The 10,510-nt window shown below is 30.0% G+C and overlaps 2 protein-coding genes across 2 annotated transcripts in view; both read right to left on the minus strand.

The window, feature by feature from the left end:
* The window catches only part of Smp_180870 (carbonic anhydrase-related), a gene marked incomplete at both ends in the record, with an annotated part of 25,691 nt that extends 23,965 nt beyond the window's left edge, over window positions 1–1,726 (minus strand). Inside the window, one exon of the mRNA XM_018793120.1 lies at window positions 1,544–1,726. Coding sequence (XP_018647181.1) covers window positions 1,544–1,726 — 183 coding nt within the window. The remainder of the gene's footprint in view (window positions 1–1,543) is intronic.
* A 4,253-nt stretch (window positions 1,727–5,979) lies between these two features.
* Smp_193670 (hypothetical protein) lies at window positions 5,980–6,153 on the minus strand (the record flags this gene model as incomplete). Its single annotated transcript, XM_018793131.1, has 1 exon — window positions 5,980–6,153. A coding segment is annotated over one exon (174 nt), but the record flags the coding sequence as incomplete, so codon positions are not given.
* Between the last annotated feature and the right edge of the window lie 4,357 nt (window positions 6,154–10,510).

Raw genomic sequence — 10,510 nt, forward strand, 5'->3', positions numbered from 1 at the left:
AATGCTTGTGAATTAAGGCTATATCGAGGCAATACGCACAGTATGCACATATGTCAATAAGAGACTGATCAATTGCAATCCTAAACGTCAATGGGAAGATTTAAACAAACAATGCTAAGTGAATTTAAACTTCATCCCATCGCACAAGCAAGTAGCTATCAGGAGTCAGTAGCTCACTGTATAATGCGATGGCGTTTGAAGTGAAAGGTACTAGGTTCGAGTCCCAAAGTGTACATCAATTCTGAGATGCAGGTACATGCAGCTGACGAGTCCGAAATAGGGCGAAACGCACATCCTGTATTCCAGTGCCAGCCATTATCCATCTTTGCTTACAACTACAGGACTTATATTCAGATCTGAACAATGAGTAGTGGCAAATAAAAGACTCAGGTCCAAAACGCTTTGTACAATGTATTTCTACATTTTGTGGATAAGCCTATTACGAAGAAAACTGATATCAGTAATTCAATTTTCTACTTATTGAGATATTACAAATATATCACATTGTTTCATTATTACAAACAATCCACATACTAATAGTGTTGTGAAAGAGAACACGAGTGGGGACAATCGAACATTTAAACACCAATTACAGGCTATCTCACTAGATTCTGATAACCATACAATGAACAGTTAATTTGCAAAATAACAATCAATTGTCTCCATCTTGACTGTTACTTCTGCAAATATCAATCCATTATTTCTGATTTCATTGTTCATGCATTTTTCTACCAACTGCGCTTCATTTCAGTTCTTTCCTTATCGGTCTTCTGCCAAAATACATTTTTTGTCTGACCATCGCCATATACTACTTAAATGGATATAAGTAGACCACACTACAATAGTAATGTTATGATAGTCTAAGCATCTATATAAGTATGATTATGTGGGATAAATACCGTTTTCACTACAGAAAGATAAGCATAATATTGTATGGTATGTATTCAATTATACTTTACTAGAGAATACATTGATTTTTAAATGCATAGGCAACAATTTATTCACTAAATTTACGATTGGAAATATAAAGCCTCATGTATATGAAGTATATGATGCATTAAAATGTAAGTTTTAAAGTTTATAAAAGGGTTGTTTATATTATCTACAGCTTCTCAGTGTATTATAGTTTTCACATAAATGAATACATAATTATATTTCTATATAAAGATATAGTTCCATAATCAAACTTAACATAGAGAGAGAGGCTTTTTCTATGGAAATAAAGTACATTGAGTATTGATTACTTTAAATTCAATTAAATTTGGCGTTAATGCCAATCTTTTATAAATAAACCCTACTTGACTTAAATAAAATGAGAAAAAAAGCATTTACAATTCAATAAAATAGTCAAAGTACTGTGGTCAAAAAGCGTGAGTCTTTGAATGCAAAAACAGGGTATACAATCAAAGAACACATATATATGTATAGTTGGAATTGATCCTTAAAGTAAACTTATTAAACAGATTGAATAAATAGATTATCAAGGAAAATAGCTTTATAACTAAAATAATTCACTATTTATAATAGAAATAATCATACTTACTTCACCTGGAAATGCTTTACCATCTATTGTATGCTCTGATCCTTGATTTGATACTGATCCAAATTTAATTTGCATAAAAGAAATTCGATAAACATAAGAAGATGGACCACCATTTAATTGTACGAATTCATTAGTTAAACTTATTCGTATATCGTATCCACAATTTTCAACGATTAATTCAAGCTTATAAACAAAGTAAATAAAATATAACAGAAGGGGGTTTTGTGGAGATGTTAGTAATTTTTATATAGTTGAGATCATGAGCCAATTGAAACTAGACCACCACGGAAAACCTGGAAACACTGGACGGCCGTTTCATCCTATGGTGGGACTCCTCAGCAGTACTCATCCACAATCCCGCCTCGCGAGATTCAAACCCAGGACCTACCAGTTTCGCGCCAGAGCACTTAACCGAAACGGCCGTCCAGTGCTTCCAGGTTTTCGATGGTGGCCTAGCTTCAATTGACTCATGATCTCAACTATGTAAAATGTAATACTTATCAGCAAGAGTATTCAGAGTATGTACATAATACAATCACATTGTGAAATTATATAGATCTCTGAAATTCGATTATTTTCTTCTTATGGAAACATAGATTTACTTAACTGTTGTTTAAAGTCATACTAAAATTTTTCTTCATAAAAACTAATTTCATGAATACATTCACAACGGATAAGTTGAAGATATTCATCATTTGTAGTACTGATTGTTGAAAAGAAAGTTGTGTAGAGAATTTATCTCCGATTATCAAATGTAAAGTTCATACAATCTGTTAATCCATATATTTCCAAAATGATTGGAATGTTGTCGTTGTGGTGTGGGCTACTTATGTCCACATAAGTAGTATATGGTGATGGTCAGACATAAAATGTATTTTGGCAGAAGACCGATAAGGAAAGAACTGAAATGTAGCGCAGTTGGTAGAAAAATGCATGAACAATGAAATCAGAAATAATGGATTGATATTTGCAGAAGTAACAGTCAAGATGGAGACAATTGATTGTTATTTTGCAAATTAACTGTTCATTGTATGGTTATCAGAATCTAGTGAGATAGTCTGTAATTTGTGCTCAAATACATTCGATTGTCCCCCAGTCGTGTTCTTGTTCACTATATTATTATATCGAGTTATTTATCTAATATGATTTAAAACGATGTATAAATTTCGAGACTAAAATGGGTGAGATATTCCAACTACATTGAAAATTTACACTTTATTTGTAACTTTATGTGCAAGTATAATGAGAAAACACATTTTGCAGTATGAGGTGAAAGAATTGTAAAGATTATTCAATTTGAAGATAGTTTACAATGGAAATAGACTTTAGAAATTTATAACCTTTTGTTCAGTGCTGGTTTATTTTTAATGGTTGTCTAGTTATAATTCGTTTGCAATTTAGATCATCTTATTGATTAACTTTTTATCATTTGTAACAGAAAGATATTTCAAGATTGTTCAATTAATGGTTGAAATGCATCAGTCAATTGACAGCATGCAACGATATTATGTAGATGTCTGATGGCTTCTCAAAAGACTGAATCATTATTGTGACCATTCAACATATCTGTTATCAGAAAATAAGTTAGTTATCCAGTAGAATGTTTTTTTATTTAAAAAAATATGTTAGTACACAAACCATAAAAAAACAAAAAAATAATATGACCAGTTTCATAAACTATTGAACAAAGTCAATGTCTTAGTCGTTTATCCTTCAACAAATAATGGCCTAAAATTTAGGCCATTTTATCATAGTATATATTATTAAATTGTAAATGATTAAACTATATGAAGGAAATTAGATAAAAAAAACTAATAATAATTAAATAGTTTCCACTCATTTTTTTCTTTTTCTCTTTTTTCTTTTTTGTGTTCTATATTATCAGAAGGGGTTTTGTGAAGATTTAGTATTTTCATAATTGAAAGCGTGAGTCAATTGAAGCTAGACCACCATGGGAAAACCTGGAAGCACTGGATGGCCGTTTCATCCTGTTGTGGGACTCCTCAGCACTGCGCATCCATGACCTCGCTTCTCGAGATTCGAACTCACTAAAAACAATTGGTGAACGGTAGCTCAACTTCGTGGATTGGTTAAAGTAAGACATAAACACCATCGGATGCCGGCTCAGTGGTCTATCGGTTAAGTGCTCTGGCGCGAGACTGGTAGGTCCTGGATTCGAATCTCGCGAGGCGGGATCGTGGATGTGCACTGATGAGGAGCCCCACAATAGGATGAAATGGCCGTCCAGTGCTTCCAGGTTTTCTTTGATGGTAGTCTAGTTTCAATTGACTCACGCTTTCATCTATAGTAATAATAAATTCGAATTTTTATCTTTCCATTAAATCAACTAACATGTTACTTAATCAGAAAAAGAAAATTATTATTATTATTCACATAATTTAGGTTAATTAAATTAGACAATCATATAAATATCTATTTATATAAATGATAAATAATATAATTTGCCATTGAATAAAAGTTCATTATAAATAAATAATAGAATAAAATAACTAATTATATTTATTAAATTAAGATGATTTGATAGGTATATATGTTGAATCTTTTTTTCTTTTTTTCTCTTTTTCTTTTTTTCTTTTTGTTTTTTTGAAGGAAAATGAAAAAAATAGATAATAGAATATTCTGTCATTTGTAATATTGAATATCAATTTATAAAATGGACACTTGTCATAATGATAATGAACTAATAGAATAAATAAGAATTATAAGAATAATATAAAAATTGTATTTGACAACTAATTATTCAGTATCTATATAGGTTTAGTCAATGAATATTTGTTATATTGTATTAATATTATGAAATTATAATCGATTTGTATAATTTATGGGTTATAGCAACTATTCTACAACCAATTTTGATTATAAACATTATAAGCAAAGATGGATAGTAGCTAGCAGTGGAATCTAGAAAGCCTTATAATGCTTATGAATTAAGGATATATCGAGGTAATACACACAGTATGCACATATGTCAATAAGAGACTGATCAATTTCAGTCTGAAACATTAATGGAAAGATTCAAACAAACAATACCAAGTGAATTTAAATTTCGATTATGTTAATTTTCAATAAGCCATTTTATTAACTTAATAAATAATGTTATTTGAATAATAACAATCGGCATATTTCTTTGTACTGTTATGATCATCAGATCACATGACAGGTTCTAGTTAAAATGTTGATTGTTTTAATATCACTGAATGATTCACCTATTTCCCATGTATATATGTATTCAAATCCTATTATTAGCTTTTGCTTTGCATTACCGTGCTCTTATGCGATTTAACTATAAATTTGTCTCTGTATTTGCTCGCATACACTTATTCTCCCTTGTTCACCAAATTTGTTTGGTGTGTTTATAATTTTGTGATTTATGCTGTCCACTAATAAACTATAATTGCCACTTCTTTTTGTTTTTTCATTACAAACACTGTTGAGATTTATATAATAACGATTATCAAGACAAAGCCACTACAGGTTAAATAAATGAATTATTAGCTCTAATATAGAATAAGTAAAAGGGTATAGGAACTTAGGTCACACTGTGGTGCTTTAAACAGGTTTAAATGTGGATATTGAGAAACTTTCAGTGAATGTATAGTTAGTAGATTGGTTCTATGCTTTGCTTTGATCAGCTAACCTTTTTTACAAAAATCGTTGACTATGTAGAAGTTATAACTGTGGGAAAACTTGTTAGACAGAAGAAAACAAAGAGGTTTTAATGTACGTTATATTCTTATTTCAATTATTTCGGTCATTTTGTTTTACATCTTACTAGCAAGATATCCTTGTTTGTGTCTTAGTCTAAGTTATTTGTTCCAGTGTTATCTGATGACAAAACCAGTCACTAAATTCCGTTCTCATTTTAATGGATAACAAGAATTTACTCATTAATTGTAGAGATAACCGTTTTATTGACTAATCAAGGGAAGCACTCAACAATTTTTTTCATTTATTAGTTCTTTAGAAGTTTAGTTTTCAGCTCATTTCTAGAGTGAAATTGAACTGCGTATTAAAAACCAATGGTATACCCGTGTGTCAGGAAATTTTCATATGAAATCACTTCTAAGTATGATGGCAAATAATAGATAAAATTATCTAATTACTTACTTACGCCTGTTACTCCCAATAGAGCATAGGCCGCCGTAGAAAACTAACTTGCTGAAAGAACGCTAACCAGTAGATAAAATAAAATAGATCACGTTAAATAATATCCAGTGAAAGTCAGTTTTTCTCAGTTCGTTATCTTCCTTCGTCAACTTTAAGTTGGCTTGTGTTATCATATTGAAAAATGAGATTTATTTATCTAATTATTGATAACCTAGAAGGAGTCAAGTTTAAGTAGTAATCTGACTAAACAATTTATCAGAAATATTAATAAAGTAAGGTTACTGAATTATAAAACGTTATTATTTTAACTAATTTACTTGCTTTTCTAATCCTTCTATCTCCATTGCGGATAGTGAATGATCATAAACAAGATTTTTGGTCATAATATTAATCGGTGATTGATGTCTACCATTTTGACAGAGGTTAGTTGGTCCATTTATAAAGTTTTCTTTTAAAAGCAGCTCCTCGTTCCATACCTCAGTACCTTTAATTAGAATTCACATATTAAAAAAATATATGTTATCTTTCAGTTAAATATGGTTACATTAGTTTATTTTGAAAAATCGCAGTGTTCTTCACATTCAAAGTATACAGTTAAATATTATAAACCGGATCTATTTCTTACAAACATACTATGCAGTAACTATTATATTGTTTTCTAAGTTATATTTGGTATACACTCAATGGTTGAGCAAGTTATCATCAACGGATAAGTGACTACTTCTTCAAAACGTGCTTCAAAATGCCAAGTTCAGTTGAATAAATGGTGACTGACTGAGCTAGGTCTACGTGGATGTAACTATGCACCAATAATTAGTGCCTTTTGTTCAAACCTCAAGACAAGGTGATAAAATAAAATCGTCATCTTGAATATTCATATATTCTACAAAAAGTATTTGTCAAAAGTTGTAAGTGGCATCTAATAATAATCATTTTTAATTCATTTTAAACTAGTTTTTGATTAGACTTTTCACCAGCATATGTAGTAAACGTTAGCTGTAATGTTAAGTTATTAAACAAAGACTCAGTATGTTACAAATTACTTGAATTTACTTTCACTCGTTTGTGTCTATACCAGTTCAACTATTCTTTTAAAGGGACTCACACTTTGCAAAGTTAGCTGTCGGGCTTCTAAACAGTTTACTTCATTTCTAAACAACAGACAAATAAGAGTAATCAAAAGCTTTTAAACTCTTTAATGATTTACTGCATAGTATACAAATGAGTGTACTGAGTACGGCTTATTCCACTGGGTTCCACCTTTTTAATTTGCCTCATTTCGTTCAGGAAAACATCCACTAGTTAGACTGTCAATATGCAGTTTTATGATATATTTAGCAGACAACAGTATTTTTGCGGATGAATATTGTTTAAAATTGAATATATTCTCTCGTTATTCTCTTTTAATTTTAGTTAATGTACCTAGGTAACCTCTTCCAGTACTATACCTTTCAGTAAAAGTTTCCAACAAATTGTTATTGTATATACTGTTTGTTTCAATTAATAAACATAACAACTAATTAGTTTTCTTTAATCTTAGGACACAATTTTGATTAGTAATTGTAAATAATCCTAAATATAAGAATATTGTGGACAAGCCCACAATTATTGAAGTGCAAAACCGTGATAAGGAATCAATTAAAGCAAAACAATTTCTATTTCAACTTTCCCTTCTATATAAGTCTGAATGGGGAATTTTCGGGTTACATTTAAGTCATTGCTTTTGTGAAAAAAAGTAATTAGATCATAAATAGAGCCTGTTAGACATTGAGAACTTCATAAATACGTATTAGGAGTAACTAGAAATCTAAATTTATTCATACGAAAACTCGGAGAAATACACATAAATATTCAGTAGCCAATGTAACTAACAAAAACAGTTTCTGGTTGATTGCATAACCAAAACTATGAGTTATAGTAACTGAATACTTAAAGATATTACTGAAGGTATTTTTGTTTTAGTTTTTTAAGTGAGTTTCGTCTAAATGAACACCATACTATCATAGTGTTTGTCCATTTATGTTTTCAAGTTATTTTTACAAAAATCTTAAAAGTCTTCGTGGAGGAGCATAGGCCACCCACCAGCATTCTCCATCGAACAATTTAGTCACTTAGTTATAATGAACTATAGATCATCTTTATGCTCAATAAACAAGCAGTTCATTTTGTTGATCATGATCAAGATAAATAATATCAAATATGAAAGACATTGAAAAGAACATGTTTAACAAATAGTTGTATGTTGTATAAAGAAGAAGTATAATGATTTTATTAATCACTAAGCTAAGTGCCAATTTTTAATGTATAAGGTATATTATAATACATACATTAGAGATGATACAGTTTGTAAATCATTTACAAATCATCAAATATATATGAACTGTATTGTAGCACTTTATTTTATAAATATAATGGTTGAATTAGTAGTAAATCCAACGTTTCACCTGGCAATCTGGTCCAGGCTTTTTCAAGGAATTATCTGATATTTTACAAATATATTAATCCTATTTAATGTCTTTCATCAGCTCGGCGCTCAAATACTGTGAAACTATTCGCTCTAATTTAGACGAAGGCTCTTATATAATGGTTTAAATTATATGATCTATATTAGACTTTTGTTGCATTTTTGTTTATATTTATGATACGATTGTTTTGTTTTTTGCTTATTTTATAAAAAAATGGGATACCTATAAACGGTCTAATTTTTAAATAAATAGTGTCTCATTTGTGATTTATTTTACCTTGGAGACAAATTGTAATATTTCATTAACTAATCAAAGTTTAATTAGAATGATGAATATGATACTTATTTAGCATATTTCATCCAGAAGATACAAGTGTTTATTAACAGTTGTCTACGCAAAATACTTCGGATCCGTTGACCAGACAGCATCAACAACAACCTACTGTGGGAGAGAACAAACCAGATTTCAGTGAAGGAATAAATCAGGAAGAAGTGTTGGAAGTGGATAGGGCACATATTGAGAAAATCACCCAACTGCGTTACAAGGCAAGCCCTCACCTGGAACCCTAAATGCCAAAGAATAAGAGGAAGACTGTAGAACACATTACACTGAGAAATGGAGATAGACATGGGAAAAAGGAACAAAAATTGGATAGAACTAGAAAGGAAGTGGTAGGACTGAGTGGGTTGAAGAATGCTGGTGGGCGGCTTATGCTCTATTGGGAGTAACAGGCGTAAGTAAGCAAGTCATTTCATAAATATTTACATAATTTAGAAATAATCATTATATATATATATATATGAAGTTATATAAAAGCTGGAATGGAAATTTAATAATGATACTGATAATAAACAGAATTTTCTTCATGCCTATGAAAATTATTTCAATTGTCAAGTACATTATTGAACTGTATTATGGGTTAAGATCAGTAATTATTATTAATAGTTTATTGAATCATATTAATCTGTATTTTTATTTGTCAATAAATTAAGACAGATTTTTAATATAAGATTCTTAAGAGTAGTTATTTAAAAACTATAAAACTCTTATATCACGAAGAGAATTATAAATGGTTACTTTGAGGACTATTTATGTGCCAATACGACACGTATCTTTCCTATTGTATAATCGCTAAGTAAATTAACTATACATATTCTTGTCCCTCTTATTATAAGTTTTATTTTGACCTATGAACTATTATTATACGATTTACCATTCCAGAGTTATACCCAGTCTATTAATTACTGTCTGCTTTATTCACAGCCACATTTGGCCAAATCCTGTACAAATGTTAATTTCTATTTTATGGTACGATGTGGTCAGTTTGCTTGGTATATAAACCCAGTATGTTTGAGAATAATGATTCATATTGCAGAGGCTGTTATTGATGTTCTGGACTTAACTGGCTGGGCTAGGCAGATAGCAGGACTGGCAAGTGCTCTAGGTAGCTCCTACGGGTTTTGTGTGTCATTGGTCCGATCGATAAATCACTGCTCCCTAATTGGTGATATCGTCATGTGATATATTAAACGGGGCATCCAGGCAGGCACACAAGTTATAACAATTAACGTTCTCAAGATATAACGAAATCTAATATTTAATGGTTAATTATCAACGTGGAAAATTATTTCTAATGTAAACAATTATACATGATGTAAGTCGTAAGAAATTATGAAGCTAGTATGTGAGGTTCATAAAATACAATACTAGTTTTTATAAATTAGGACTGTTTTTTATGAAGAAGTTAGGAATATATGTGATTAGAGAAAGGCTTTAAACCTACATTCGAATGTATATATGAATCGGTGTATACTGTTACAGAACCTCTGAAAGTAAAAATAGTCTCATCTGTGAGTATAAGTGAGGTGGACGCTTATTATAACGCTATTGCTTAGTATAAAAACATATAATGAAATATATGTTCCGTTTCTATGTAATTACTGGTTATTTTTTCTTTTATTAGTCTATACACACATTTTTTTACTCTTTAATTATCAGTTATTTTTTCATAAATTTTGTTTGTCCGAGTTTTTGTCTGATATATCATGGTATAATTTACTTTATCATGATAAATTAGATATATATATGTAATACTACTAAAACAGTCTCCATGGTTCATACTTGGTTCTTTCTGAGTACGTTTTAACATTTAAATTCACTTTTTCTTCGTTGTGATCTGTATCTAAAAGATAGTTTTTCTTTGTTTTTTTTATATTTCATTCTCATTGTAGTAGACTAGTTGGATTATAGCTGATTAATACAAACATACATGAATACATACATAGATATGTAAACAAACAAATTACACGAAAAGTTAACTGTGTATTGTTCCCCAATAGGGTTGATAAAAAAAAAATTTAAACAGAATAAAAAG

The sequence above is a fragment of the Schistosoma mansoni genome (assembly GCF_000237925.1).
Source record: "Schistosoma mansoni, WGS project CABG00000000 data, supercontig 0206, strain Puerto Rico, whole genome shotgun sequence".
Taxonomy (NCBI): Eukaryota; Metazoa; Platyhelminthes; class Trematoda; order Strigeidida; family Schistosomatidae; genus Schistosoma; species Schistosoma mansoni.